General features: G+C 49.2%; 1 protein-coding gene across 1 annotated transcript in view; it reads left to right on the top strand.

Moving 5' to 3' along the window:
• The first annotated feature begins 1,146 nt into the window (after positions 1-1,146).
• The window catches only part of dock4b (dedicator of cytokinesis 4b), a 139,022-nt gene continuing 125,982 nt past the window's right edge, over positions 1,147-14,186 (top strand). Inside the window, exon 1 of the mRNA XM_056578276.1 lies at positions 1,147-1,368. Coding sequence (XP_056434251.1) covers positions 1,332-1,368 — 37 coding nt within the window. The 5' untranslated portion in view covers positions 1,147-1,331. The remainder of the gene's footprint in view (positions 1,369-14,186) is intronic.

The raw sequence follows: 14,186 nt of genomic DNA, 5'->3' as shown, positions 1-14,186 counted from the left end.
CCTGCCTCACCCCATCCCTAAAACCCCTTCTTCGACATGGGGGTGATGCAAGGCAACATGGTAGTGAAACAATACCGCAGAATGAACCAGTGACTTGGCCCATCTCTATTGGTAGAATACTGCAATAACATCTATTGTCTTGTCTGTTTGATATGGGATATGATGAAGGTGAATATCACTACAGATGAAGGACTTGTATGCACGTATGTGTATTGACATCCCATAATCCAATGTAGGTAGGCCATAGTCTGTTTAAGTGTTGATGTATCCATAATTCATATTTTCATAATTGAAAATGAATAAATAAGCGATGTGGTTCTAAGTTGGAGGTTTGTGAGGACGAAGATGCTGAAAGATAGAAAGAATGAATTCCTCATTAAAAACAAACAATTTAAACCGAGGAAAAGGGGACAAAGATGATGGGTGGAAGGCACATACAGAGAAGAACGGATCGACAGAATGTGGTCCAGGTGTCAAACTCCAACCTCGAGAGGAATTTGTGTTAATTAAAGAGCAGCATTTCCAAATATGCCACCATGCATTTGCGGGTAGTCTGCACCTCATGTTTCTTATATGCACACACACACAAACATGAGGGTGCTCAGGCACACATACACGCTCATGCACACACACACACACACACACACACACACACACACACACACGCACACACGCACACACGCACACACACGCACACGCACTAACACATGCACGCACGCACTCTTCTGCTGCTTCCTCATAGAGTCATGTATTTTTCATAGGTTTTGTTATAGAAGTCCTCCAACGTGTGTGCATGTGAGTGATTTAACTTATGTATGTATCTTATCACACATCGCTGGACTACCCAGTTCAGATTTTGCAATAAGGTATTTGTTTTTTTCTTGCACTCTTTTTCTTCTTTTTAGCCTTCTCTCTATACCTTCAACTTTAATTTCCATTTTCCTTTCCTTCTTTTCGAAAATTTCACAAAAACCCTTATGGTTAACTCTTATCATAAAATAAACCCAGAGTCTCCTAATTTCAATTTGGCTAAAACCGCCCCCTACGTCACCAGGATTTGTTTTTTCGTTCTGCTTTGACTACAACTCCCACAATGCATCGGGGGTGGTGGCTCGCCGTGCTGCTGGCTCTCCGGCTGCAGCGTACCACTACGATCAGGCAACCAGCAGCAGCGAGCAACGCTTTCTCTCTCCCCCCCGACCTAAACAATGACTACTACCAGCACCACTGAGCGGAGGTCGGGGATCCAGTAGCATGCGTAAAACACGGCACCAAATCTCTCCATTTCGCCGCTTTTCCAAACCGTTGACTTTAACGCGCCAGCTGTAAACATGTGGATACCCACTGAACACGAGAAATACGGCGTCGGTAAGTTTATGATGGGGCTTTATTTGTGTTTCATCCACACTGATGTCCTTTGCTGTTATCCCTTGAGCTGTGGTGGGGATGCGATTGCGGGGGGTTCGTGTGTGTTGTGGATCTACTCATCTCCGACCTGATTGGTTGTACGGATTAAAATAGTGTCTGTCATAAAGGATTTGATACAGAATTAGGAGAAGAGAGGCGTTATCTGCTTTTTTTAATTATTATTTTTATTTTGACAAACAGTCCATGATGGGATGCCTAGCCTGTGTTTCATCTCTGTGCCACATCGCAGCGTTAGGTTATCGCTCTCGGACCCCCTGTGGATTACGGAACGAATGCGTTTTGATTTCCCACCCCCATTAACCGGTCTCTTTCATTCCCCACACCGGTTCATCTGTCCTCTCCTGCTCGCTCTGGATTGATAATATTCCTCAGTTCTAGGCTACCCTTTTTAAAACGAGACAGACGGACAGACAGACAGACAGACACTTGCAGCTGAAGTGTAGCTTGCCATCTTGCACGATCCTCATTTATTTATGCCCTGATCCCGGATGAAACAACAACCTCCTATAATTGAAATGTGAAGGGCTTTTAAAACATGTCCGGGTTGCATCTCTGCTTTGCACGTTTTTTCTGATGACATTGTTGTGGTGTGTGTGTGTGTGTGTGTGTGTGTGTGTGTGTGTGTGTGTGTGTGTGTGTGTGTGTGTGTGTGTGTGTGTGTGTGTGTGTGTGTGTGTGTGCGCGCAGCGTTGTGTTTTTACGCACCGGGGCTGTCTGCGGCCGTAGATCAAACGTTGAAGTGAGAAAAACAAGCGACAGCGGATTCAAGAGCGCCCACCGAGGAGGTGTCTACCTATCTGCCCCTATGTGTGCATAAAATAAAATAAATAGCCCTAACTGAGGTGCGACCGATGAGAGACGGTGTTAATGTCTTCCAATGATATTCCCGTGAGAGATGGGACAGTGTGCGTGTGTGCAATGCGCTGTCCAGCCCCCCCCATTGACGCACACTCTGGCATTAAGGTCTCTCTTCCTCTCTCTCTGTCTGTCTGTCTGTCTGTCTGTCTGTCTGTCTGTCTGTCTGTGTTTCTCTGTTACTCTCTCTCTGTCACCACTCTCCCCCTGGGGTCAGTCGACTTGTCCATGCAGGGCCCTGTTTCCCTGGCATAAGCTGGTTTCTCTTCCCCATGTTGACTCGTCTGTCTTCCGAGGATTTCTCATGCCACGGTGTTGTCACATGATAGCCCTGCTGCTGCCAGGTTATTTGGGGTGGATTCAAATCACTTCACCTGCCCATTGTCCCTCATGAAGGACCGATAGTCGAGGGAAATCGAATCCATGCAAAACCACGAATGTTGGATCTAAAATGAAAAATCACCTCCTGGATTGTGATCCATGGGGAAGTTAGTTTATACACGGGACGTATTTAATTGAAACGGTTAAATACCTCCTATTGTCCGAACACTGCTCAAAGGGCACTATTTAATTGGATTAAAGGTCCCCTAATCTTTATTTTTTCTTCTTCTTCTTGCAATAAGGCTGTTTAATTGGCTGTGATTTAAACAGGCTTTGGCACGGTTCCCTTGTCCTACTGGGTAAGGAAGCTGCTTGTTTCCTTGTTGTGAAATATCCCACCGAACACACACACGCGCACACACGCACACGCACACGCACGCACACGCGCACGCGCACACACTGAGAAACATACACACACTCGCTGAGAAACATACACACACTGAGATGCAGACACACACACACACACACACACACACACACACACACACACACACACACACACACACACACACACACACACACACTAAGAAACTCAAACCCACACACACACGCACTCTTTGATGCACTCACACAAGCACACAGAGACGCATTCCCACTGAAACACAAACACACACACACAGAGAGACACACACTTCCAGGGAAGTGGGACTAAGTGATTTGTTCAAAGGTTTTTTTCCCCCCTTTTAATGGCAGTATTAGCGAAGGTAACAATGGGAGCTTGACTTGCGTGTTTGGTTTACGTGTGTGAGCTCGCCGTAAACATATTAGCCTCGGGAGGAAATTGGAAATTGGAAGTTCAATCAACTGGATGTGCTTGTTGTTTCCCCACACTGCCCAGTGTGTTGGATTTGTTAGGAATCAAAGAGGCAGTATCGGTGGAGTTCACCATGTTCACGTCGGTAGCTGGGTGTGCTGGCACCGTCGGAGGAAAAATAAACCGAATCCCAAATGACACCGTGTTTTGCTGGATGTTTGGAGCTCAGCAGGGGTTGGTTTTGTATGTTGTTTTTGTCGTCAATGACATGGACCCGAATACCCTGTTGTTCTTGCAACACACACACACACACACACACACACACACACACACACACACACACACACACACACACACACACTATTACCAGCCTCCATCTTCACTTCGTTCTCCTCCAAGCTAAGTGCTTGTGCACATGTAAATACTGTGTGTCTCATGGCTGGTTTAGACATCTCCCCGGTAATGATGGTATAGGTCAGGTCAGAGGTCACATACACAAACACATCATAAATCCATCATGACGACAGGGGAGTTTATGGTGTGTGTGTGTTTGGGTTTTAGAGAAGGACATCTCACTTGTTTTCAGACTTGATCATTACAGAGGATCTGGACCATACCATTATGCAAATGACGGTATTTTCATGATTGCAGTTGAGTTCTATCGTGATTGGTTTCATAATACGTTCTGTGTAAACAATTACAATGTGCTCTTTCAAACAGAATTCATGCTTTATCAAATCGGACAGGATTAAACATCAGTGCAACCATATTTAGATCAGGTTTTTAAAACATTCATGTACCTAATAAATATGAATGCATATATATATATATATATATATAAGCATTCAACTACGTGAAATAAATCAAGGACTCTATGTAAGCAATTTTCCCCCTTTTTTCTTTTAATTATCTCGCCAGGGGGGCCTTGAACCAAAGATTTGCCCACTTTTGGAGACGTGAGGGGGGGGTAACCTTCTTTAAAGGCCCCTGGAGCTTCCTGGTTCTCTGTAAGGGAGCATTTGATCTGTGGCCAAGCTTGGATAAGATGAAATGAGAATGTCTCACTGCTTTTAATTGGTCATTCTTTTTGGCTTTTGACGTTCATTAACCTTCACAAGTGGAGCAGCGCCAACCAGAACGCTCTCTCGCTCTCGCTCTCGCTCTCGCTCTCGCTCTGCGATTGATGAAATATGAATGACGCTTCGCAGGTGAAGACAAAATGAGGGGGCCACTTATTAACCCCGCTCTCAGTTGTGATCACAGGTTCTTTTAACCTGTAGCAGGAGGTGAGATCGGAGTGATGGATGGTTGAGCCTCTATAAAAGCCCACCCTGGGATTTTGAGAAAGCGGGAAGCTGTTGGAACACAATATTTCACTTCAAAGTCTTGTCAGTTTGACGTCTTTGAGATCAAAGTCTGATTTAATGGACCACCGTCGTATCGTAATGAAAACCGAAAAAAGCCGAAATCTAATGAACGAATGACATCTTGAAAGACGGTGTTGACGTTATGGAGATGGATAAAAAAATATCAGTTCAATCATCCACTACCGCGACGTGAACTAGCGGTCGTCAAATGGACCCCCTGGAGTGAAATAAGCCCTTTTTGTTTCATTGTGTTTGGGGTGAATATACTGAAACCTTCTGAAAATGAAGAGAGTAAAAATAAGTATTTTGCTCATTAAGGGCACTTAGATTCAGCCAATCAGGCCTGTCATCATAATTTGGACACAATTAAAGCATTTTAACGAGCTGCATTGAGTTGCTGCGTATTTTCGGTTTGTTTGCGTGCGTGCGTGCGTGTGTGTGTGTGTGTGTGTGTGTGTGTGTGTGTGTGTGTGTGTGTGTGTGTGTGTGTGTGTGTGTGTGTGTGTGTGTGTGTGTGTGTGTGTGTGTGTGTGTGGCAATATCCCCCCTGCATCAACGGAGAGAACGCAATCAGCTTCAGGTTGACCCGACAGCCACCGTTGGGTCAACACTCGCTCCGCCGTTTCCCCGCTCTTCCCGAATCAACCGGACCTCTCTGGGAACAATCCCACAAACAGAACTGATACGACGATGAGACCGTCACCCGGATCCTCCAGATCCCCCGCCGGTCTGATCCGGTCCTTCTGGTGCTCGGCGCTTGTCCCGTCCGGAGCCTCGGGGCCGTGGCTCCGGGCTGCGCTCCGAGGTGGAGGGAGGTGGAGACGAGGGAGGACATGGACCTGACGGTCCGTGTCTGGCCAGGAGCGTCGATGCTCCTCCTCCCTCTTCCTCCCTCTTCCTCCCTCCTCCCATGGCTGATGTCCCCCCCCCAACGCTCCCAACCCAACCACCCCCTCCCCTCCCCTCCCCTCCCTCATGGGAGAGGTTGACATGGCTGAGAGGGGGGACTGTTGGGCGGGGGGGGGGGTACCGGCGCGTGTCAGGCAGTCGGCAGTAGCTCATTTTGAGGGGGGGGGGGGCAGGCAGGCAATCTTCAACCCCCCCCTCTGTCCCTTTCCTTCCTCGAGAAGGAGAGATTAGCAGGTTGTTTCTGAAGGGGAGAGGGGATATGGGGGGGGGGGGGGGTCGGGGGGGGTCCATTCCGACATTACACCCATGATTCTCTAATGCGATGAGGCCCTCAGGGCATTGGGATGGGAGATAGAGTGGGTGTAGGGTGGGGGAGGGGGGAGGGAGAGGGGGGGAGGGGCGTGGCAGACCCCCACTGACTCGTTACCGCTTCCTCTGCACACACACACACACACACACACACACACACACACACACACACACACACACACACACACACACACACACACACACACACACACACACACTGGTATACCCACACGCACTCAAATACGCATGCACACAAATAGGAATGCGCACGCATTCACGCACACACAAACACACAAACACGCACACACAAAGGGGTCTATCACAATCATTCACTGTGTTGTGGTTTTGCATTGTTACAGTTATGGTTCACCCCGGTGTCAAAATATATGGAAAAATAACCCCGAGTAAACAAGATGGAGAGATCTGAGGTGGGCCGACAGGGGGAGAGACGGAGATGCGAGGACCGGGGCTGGGAGGCAGAGGCAGTCTGTTCTCCTGCGTACGTCGCCGGTGGCTGGGGTTAATACAGTTTGGTGACGAGATCCGACTGACCGTGTGGGGGACTCCTCGCTGCGACGCTGATTCACAGCCGTGACGCATCCCGTCTGGAACAGGAGGGTAGACGTCGCGACCGTTAGTCACAATGAACCCCCCCAAAAAAACAATCCCCTCGTCTGCGAGATGAACTAGGCGATGAGAACTTATGAATCCCCTGGAATATTTCTGCGTTTCGTTCCGACATTTCAGTTCTCAACCCTTGATCCCAATCACAGAGAGAGAGAGAGAGTTGTGGAGAGCAGAGCGCTGTGATAACCTGTGTGTGTGTGTGTGTGTGTGTGTGTGTGTGTGTGTGTGTCTGTGATGCGTTCTGTATCCGTTGTGTTTTGGTGTCTTCGGGGTTCGTGTGTGATGTGTGTGTGAGAGATGCTGCACAAAAATGACTGGCATGCCATTTGGATGAAAGAAGGGCATCTCGTGTTGGCAATCTTGTTGATTGGCGGCTGAAAGGAGCTGTTTATACACTCCTCCTCGCCGACCAGAAGGGATTTCATTGGTCAGCTGCATGAGTTCCCCTGGCCAGCGAATCTCCATTTATCTCTGCCCATGTGCACGGAGCATATTGGAATTGTGCATTGACTGTGTGTCAAGTGTGTGTCTCTATTGTATTGAAGCAAAGTGTTCCATTTGGTTCCACGGTAATCCTTTATAATACTAGCACTATTACCCCTAATAATAATAATAATACTAGTGATAATAATAATGGAGGGTTTGGCAGAGATAATACAACTCCTCAGTCTGAATGTGAGCGTCAACTCAAATCCCCCTGCTGTTAGCATGATGACGTCCCCTCACTGTCTCTGTCGCTGTCTCTGTCTCTGTCTCTGTCCCTCCCATTTTCACTCTGTCTATATCTCTCTGTCTCTCTGTCTCTGTCTGTCTGTCTGTCTGTCTGTCTGTCTGTCTGTCTGTCTGTCTGTCTGTCTGTCTGTCTGTCTGTCTGTCTGTCTGTCTGTCTGTCTGTCTGTCTGTCTGTCTGTCTGTCTGTCTGTCTGTCTGTCTGTGTCAATCATCTGCTTTGCTTTGTTCTGTTTTTCTGCCTTCTCTGACTAATGCTTCTTTTCAATGGGGAAAAACACACAATTATTTTACTGTTTTTGGCCAGCTTCCTTTTTCTCCTTCTGCCCCCCTCCCCATTTTGTACGGTGTTTCTCTCAGAGAGAACTGTCTGAGACTAGCGGCTGGATCACATACACCTCCCAAAGGTTTATTGTTCCTCCTCCCGCTGCCTTTTTCCTTCTTCATGCCCCCTCTTTATTTTCCTCCTCTGTCTGCTTCGGTTAGGTCTCTCTTCTCTGGGTAGCTGCCATCCCCCCAATCTCTCCCTCTCTCCCCCTCTTCTCTTGTTTCCCCCCTCCCTCCCTCTCTCTCTCTCGCCCTCCATTTCCCCTCCTGTTCCCTCTGTCTGCTCCTCAACCCCCACTCTGCTCTCTCCCCCTCCCGCCTTCCACTGCACTCCAATACACCTGTCCCAAATTTCCCCCAGGTACTTTAGGAGTACGTGTGTTCTTCAGTGTGTGTGTGTGTGTGTGTGTGTGTGTGTGTGTGTGTGTGTGTGTGTGTGTGTGTGTGTGTGTGTGTGTGTGTGTGTGTGTGTGTGTGTGTGTGTGTGTGTGTGTGTGTGTGTGTGTGGGCGTGCCCGAGTGTATGTGCTTGTTTATTTGGCAGCATCAGCCTCACTGGAGAAGCAGTTTAGTGGGATAGCGCTTTACTGATGCCCACCAAGTCCAGTCCAGATGGATATATACGTCACTAATATATTTAACATGTCTCTTTATGTTATCATTCTGTCTTCCTGCTTTAAGGGTGTTTTGGAATGAGGGTTTTAGAAGCATAGCAGGGGTTAATTCGACCACTCTATTGTCCCTATTTGCCTCCATTAAGGTGTGTTATGTAGGACGGCCGCGGATTATATTCAAATGCCACTCACTCTCACTGCTGGCCCTCCACACACCTAATACCGCATTGATTGGCTTTCAAGAGCCCTTTCTATTCACATCCTTTACTCTGAATGTTGACATTTAAACCAACTCTAAATACCATCTTGAAACAATGTCTTTTTCCTATTTGTACCTCTTCATCTCTCTCTCTCTCGCTCTCTCTCAGACTCTCTCTCTCTCTCAGTGTGTCTCTCTCATTCTCTGCCTGTCTCTCTCATTCTCTCTCTCTCTTTCTCTCTCTTTCTCTGTGTGTAGGTCTCTGTGTGTCTCTCTCATTCTCTCTCTGTCTGTGTGTGTGTCTGTCTCTCTTTCTCTCTCTCTCTCTCTCTCTCTCTCTCTCTCTCTCTCTCTCTCTCTCTCTCTCTCTCTCTCTCTCTCTCTCTCTCTGGAGATCAGCTGCAGCTTGCTTTGTTTGAGGGCAGCAGCTTTGACCTTGGTGGTTGTTAGCTGTCTTTTTGGATGCAAGGTGTGTGTGTGGAGGGGAGGGGGATTGGGTGTGTGTTTGTGTGTGTGCGCGCGGGGGTGCCAGAAGTGGACACATTTTTAACGGCAGTTTGGAGTCGTAATGAGGCAGACCATCGATGAATCGTTAAAAAATAAGGTGAAAATAAAACCGATAAACATGAAAGGTCGTGAGCATCCTAGTTCATTGTTCGGGTCGTCATTGAGAGTCGAAACCCCAGAGAATCTGTCTGCTGCTAACCAGACAATGCTCGGGGTAAAGACGCCATAACCTTTCCTTCCTGCTTTGTTTTGTGAGACTATTCGGTCTGCCCATCGGGCCTCCATTGCACCCCTGACCGTCCCTGGAAGCAGGGGTCCCTCTTCGGCCTTTCCCGATCCTCCAGGTCTGTTCCCTCTGCTCCCTCCCTCTGGATGGTACAACGGGACGGACGAATCCGAGAACGGCGTTGGCTCCAGAGAGCACCTCAGTACAGGGATGAGAGTCAGACTGAAGGGTCCAGAATCCGAACAGGACACATGGCCAGATTCACGTCGCTGCCATCTGTACTGCTGCTTCTGCTGCTACTGCGCAGCCTGTGGATGAGGAATGATTGATGGGACCGGACGTCCACTGAGGGCAAAGCTTTCCCCCATATGACCGAACCCTGAATCAAATCACATAACCAAACCCTCTGATTGGCTGGATGGACTGATTAGTCGTTTGACCTGTGTGTGTGTGTGTGTGTGTGTGTGTGTGTGTGTGTGTGTGTGTGTGTGTGTGTGTGTGTGTGTGTGTGTGTGTGTGTGTGTGTGTGTGTGTGTGTGTGTGTGTGTGTGTGTGTGTGGGGGTGGAAGAGGGGGCGAATGGCTTGTGTGTTTGCGCACAGGTGCAGAGTGGGTGTGAGATATTAAATTGTTCTCTGTTGGATGGTCTCACTGCGGTTTGTCTGGCTGCTGTCAAGATGTAGGCTTGCATTCTCTCTCTCTCTCTCTCTCTCTCTCATTCTCTCTCTCTCTCTCTCTCTCTCTCTCTCTCTCTCTCTCTCTCTCTCTCTCTCTCTCTCTCTCTCTCTCTCTCTCTCTCTCTCTCTCTCTCTCTCTCTTATATATGCATACAGTGCAGCTGAACAGGTGTTGGTGGTTGGTAGCTTTTCCTCCAGTCTTTCACACCCCGCCTGCACACTTCCGGAACGACCATATACGGCGACATGCGCAAAGGTGAAGTTCTGTGTCAGGGTTCACCTTTCAAAGACTTGTCGCTTTTATTACCCGCCTCTTCCTAGAAACGGCCTTGCCTCCACCCCGAGATGAAGATCTCAAGAAGGATTGGTGGTTGGTTTTAAGCAAACACTCGAGTAGGGCTGATACTCATCTACACAAGACAGCGTCTGATTATTTTCCGATTCAGGCGGGAACAATGGCTGATGTACTTAAACCCTCTCCACACAATGAAATGAACTCAAGCGAAAGGAAGGAAACGTATAAGAGCGAGCTGTCTGCGGCCGCCTGGCTCAAGGCTTGGCGTTTAATTCGGCACGTGGGTGTTGCAAAGCTCTTTTTTTTACTGTGTTGTGCTTCGTCTGTTTTGTACATCAGGTTGACTGTGATGGGACATGTTCCAGTTTCACCTCTCCCGCCTGCTCCATTACCTAACCATAGCCTGTCTCACTGCCTCCCTCTGTTACCTCTCCTGAACCCTAGCCTGTCTCACTGCCTCCCTCTGTTACCTCTCCTGAACCCTAGCCTGTCTAACTGCCTCCCTCTGTTACCTCTCCTGAACCCTAGCCTCACTGCCTCCCTCTGTTACCTCTCCTGAACCCTAGCCTGTCTCACTGCCTCCCTCTGTTACCTCTCCTGAACCCTAGCCTGTCTCACTGCCTCCCTCTGTTACCTCTCCTGAACCCTAGCCTGTCTCACTGCCTCCCTCTGTTGCCTCTCCTGAACCCTAGCCTGTCTCACTGCCTCCCTCTGTTACCTCTCCTGAACCCTAGCCTGTCTCACTGCCTCCCTCTGTTACCTCTCCTGAGCCCTAGCCTGTCTCACTGCCTCCCTCTGTTACCTCTCCTGAACCCTAGCCTGTCTCACTGCCTCCCTCTGTTACCTCTCCTGAACCCTAGCCTGTCTCACTGCCTCCCTCTGTTACCTCTCCTGAACCCTAGCCTGTCTCACTGCCTCCATCTGTTACCTCTCCTGAGCCCTAGCCTGTCTCACTGCCTCCCTCTGTTACCTCTCCTGAACCCTAGCCTGTCTCACTGCCTCCCTCTGTTACCTCTCCTGAACCCTAGCCTGTCTCACTGCCTCCATCTGTTACCTCTCCTGAGCCCTAGCCTGTCTCACTGCCTCCCTCTGTTACCTCTCCTGAACCCTAGCCTGTCTCACTGCCTCCCTCTGTTACCTCTCCTGAACCCTGTGGTTCAGGAGAACCACAGTGGTTACCCACTTCAGCGGAAATGGTCTTTTTGAAACCAAACAAGAGTTGGAAAATGTGTTCTAATTTGAACGAAATAAGAAAATAAAACAGTGTGTCTTGATTGAATCTGCGCCAACGTAAGTCAGCTGGTGGATCATTTGAAGTTTTTCATTCAAGTTTTTTCCTTGAGTGTGTGTTGCGGTGCTTGTGGGGATACGGGAGAGGAGGAGTTGACTATTTAAAGTCGTCACACAATTTTCGCAAATTCGTAATGGTCAAATTTTCCACGACTGTAGTAAATGACGAATACAATCCCGTGAGTGCTATAGCTCAATACATTCAGAGTAATGTAAAACAGTAACACTCTAAAGAAGGTTTTTTTTTCTGTTGTGTTGGTTGCGTTGTGTTGTCGTGGTAGTGGTGGCATGGGAAAGTGTGGTCGGGGCGGCTGAGGTGTTGGGAGAAGGGGAAGTTGCCGTGCAGAGTGGTCTTCATGTTTCCTTCCCCGGCGGCGACGCTCGACTTTGATTGAAAGGCACGGTGGCTCTTCAGCCTTCCCCCTGGCGACGCCAAAGGTTGGCATCGCAATGCATGGTGGGATTTATTTCCCTTTGTCTGTGTTCCCTCCTCAAAGTGGGCACAGAGGATTCCTTCAGTTGATTCATCACTCTCCTTGGCTCCCCTGGCCCGCCTGTCATTGAGGAGTCTGTGTGAACCGAAGCTACGACCAATTAATCGCCGGAGAGGACCTTGAGCTTCAGTAACGTTACCGTTTTATTTGCCTTGTTTACGTGTTTTTCTCTCTCACTGGGTGTTGTTTGGAAACGCTTATGTTTGTGGATGTTCGTATGAATTATACTCTCTCCCACCCAGGGTGTCAGAGGCTATTTAATATTGAGTTATGAATAAATCACGACAAATATTGAGTTAATATTATTATTATTTTACATTTTGAACTCCCAATGGACCAATTATGTGGTATTGCTCTTCATCTCTCCTCGTTTTATTCCTCCCTCCCTCCCTCTCCCCTCCCTCCCTCCCTCCCTCCCTCCCTCCCCCTCTCGATCATGACCCTTGCACCTCAGACTCCCAAATAAGTCACCAGACGCACCCGAGCTCCGCACACCAAGGCCTCTTCCTGGGCATTGACCTCGCATGCCTCCTCCCCTCCATCTTTTCTTTCTGCGTTTCCTCTCCCCTTAAGACCCAACAGAGGAGAGACCAGTGACCAGAGAAGAAGAAACACGAGAAACGCACACCCTCCTTTGCATTCTCTCGCTACAACAGTCCTCGCGCAAGAAGACAATCAAACCCGACTATCTTAGAGGAAGTAGGATTTCCGTTGGTGAACCTCAGGGGAGCTCACCCTCCCTACGCCGGTCTCTCCCACCTGGTGTCTCCACGTCTCTCCCCATAAACCAGCACTAAACCCCAGTGGCCTGGGGTGGAGCAGGGCGCCACTAAGAGGGGGGGGGGGGAGAGCGGCTCGGCTAAAAGTGGGTGAAATGGAGCCTCTTTGTGTGGGGGCGCGGGTAAGGCCCCCGCCAGCCGGGCCCCCCCGGGGGCCCCCTTTGTGTCTGCGGTAAGATGACTCCATCGGTCGGGGACGTCAAAATGGCTGATCCTCCTGGATACCTTGGGGGGCCAACTGGTAGGCCGGTCGGTACACGATGGAGGGGTTGATGAGGGGGTTGGGGTGGGGGGGGGGGGATGATCATTTTAGCCGAGTACACAAACACACTCAACCGCCCAAGGCCGACTCTAGACTGAGGTACTGTCTGGTCTTGTCTCCGAGCAGTTGTAACTCATTGCTTCAAGGCTGTGCGGCTGCTTTTGGACCACTCAGGACAGGGAGCTTGGAGACCTCGAGAGGGAGTGGGCACGGAACGGCATCGACTGACCCTACGTCTCGTCCTCGTTGCTCATGTTTGGGTGGAGCCTATGGAAGGAGGTCTCGTTTTGATGTGCAGTTTGTATGCCGTGTTTTTCCCATTGTGCCTCCCGCGACCCCGTGGAATGCGTGCCGACTACTAAGGGCCGCCGAGACACGGAAATAGTAACGCGCAAGGCGCTACAGCGTGGGTTTGTTTGCGTATGGCATCGGTGAGGGCCGATGGTTGATCAATGATGTATGTCTCCCTTAACCCCTCTCTCCCCTTCTTATTCTTTTCCATACGGCACACGACCCCGTGACCTTTCAGAGGTGGTGTTTTGATCTCCTTGACCTTGCGCCCGCGTCGGCTTTCAGCCCTCAGGGCGCGCTTTTATTCTGAAAGAGTGTTTCTTTCATGATGTATCTATTTAGGTTTCTTTGAAAATTGAGGACATGAGGCGTGAACGGTGAACAGGCTGACGAATAACAGGGGGTAGTGTGTGTAATGAGGGTTGGTGTGTGTGTGTAATGAGTGTTGGTGTGTGTGTATGCATGTGTATCTTGGTGTTTATGCATGTGTGTAACCTTCTACACACCATGCAAAGGCACCTTGCTCCTTCTGAGAGATGTGTCCCGATCTGCTGACATCATCATCTTTGTCACGTTGCAGGGCCGTTCTCTATGTCGCTATGACTACCGGCACACTAGAGTCAGGGTAGTCTAGACATCAGAGTGTTTGACTCTCATTCAAAAGGTCCTGGGTTCGATTCCCTGATGTGCGTTGCCGTTGACTACCCGTACGCATTCCTTACCCAAGATGTCCTGACCTTTACCTGTTTGTTTGTTTATGACGTGTGTCGCCAAAAAGGAACGAGGAGATTTCAGCTGAAATCTCCTCAATGACTAAAACAGTCCTAAGTTCCATTGATCTCCTGCCGGGGTCGTCCACTTTGCACCT

This window comes from Gadus chalcogrammus, chromosome 19 (assembly GCF_026213295.1).
Source record: "Gadus chalcogrammus isolate NIFS_2021 chromosome 19, NIFS_Gcha_1.0, whole genome shotgun sequence".
NCBI lineage: Eukaryota > Metazoa > Chordata > Actinopteri > Gadiformes > Gadidae > Gadus > Gadus chalcogrammus.
This window is presented reverse-complemented; position numbering and strand designations above follow the sequence as displayed.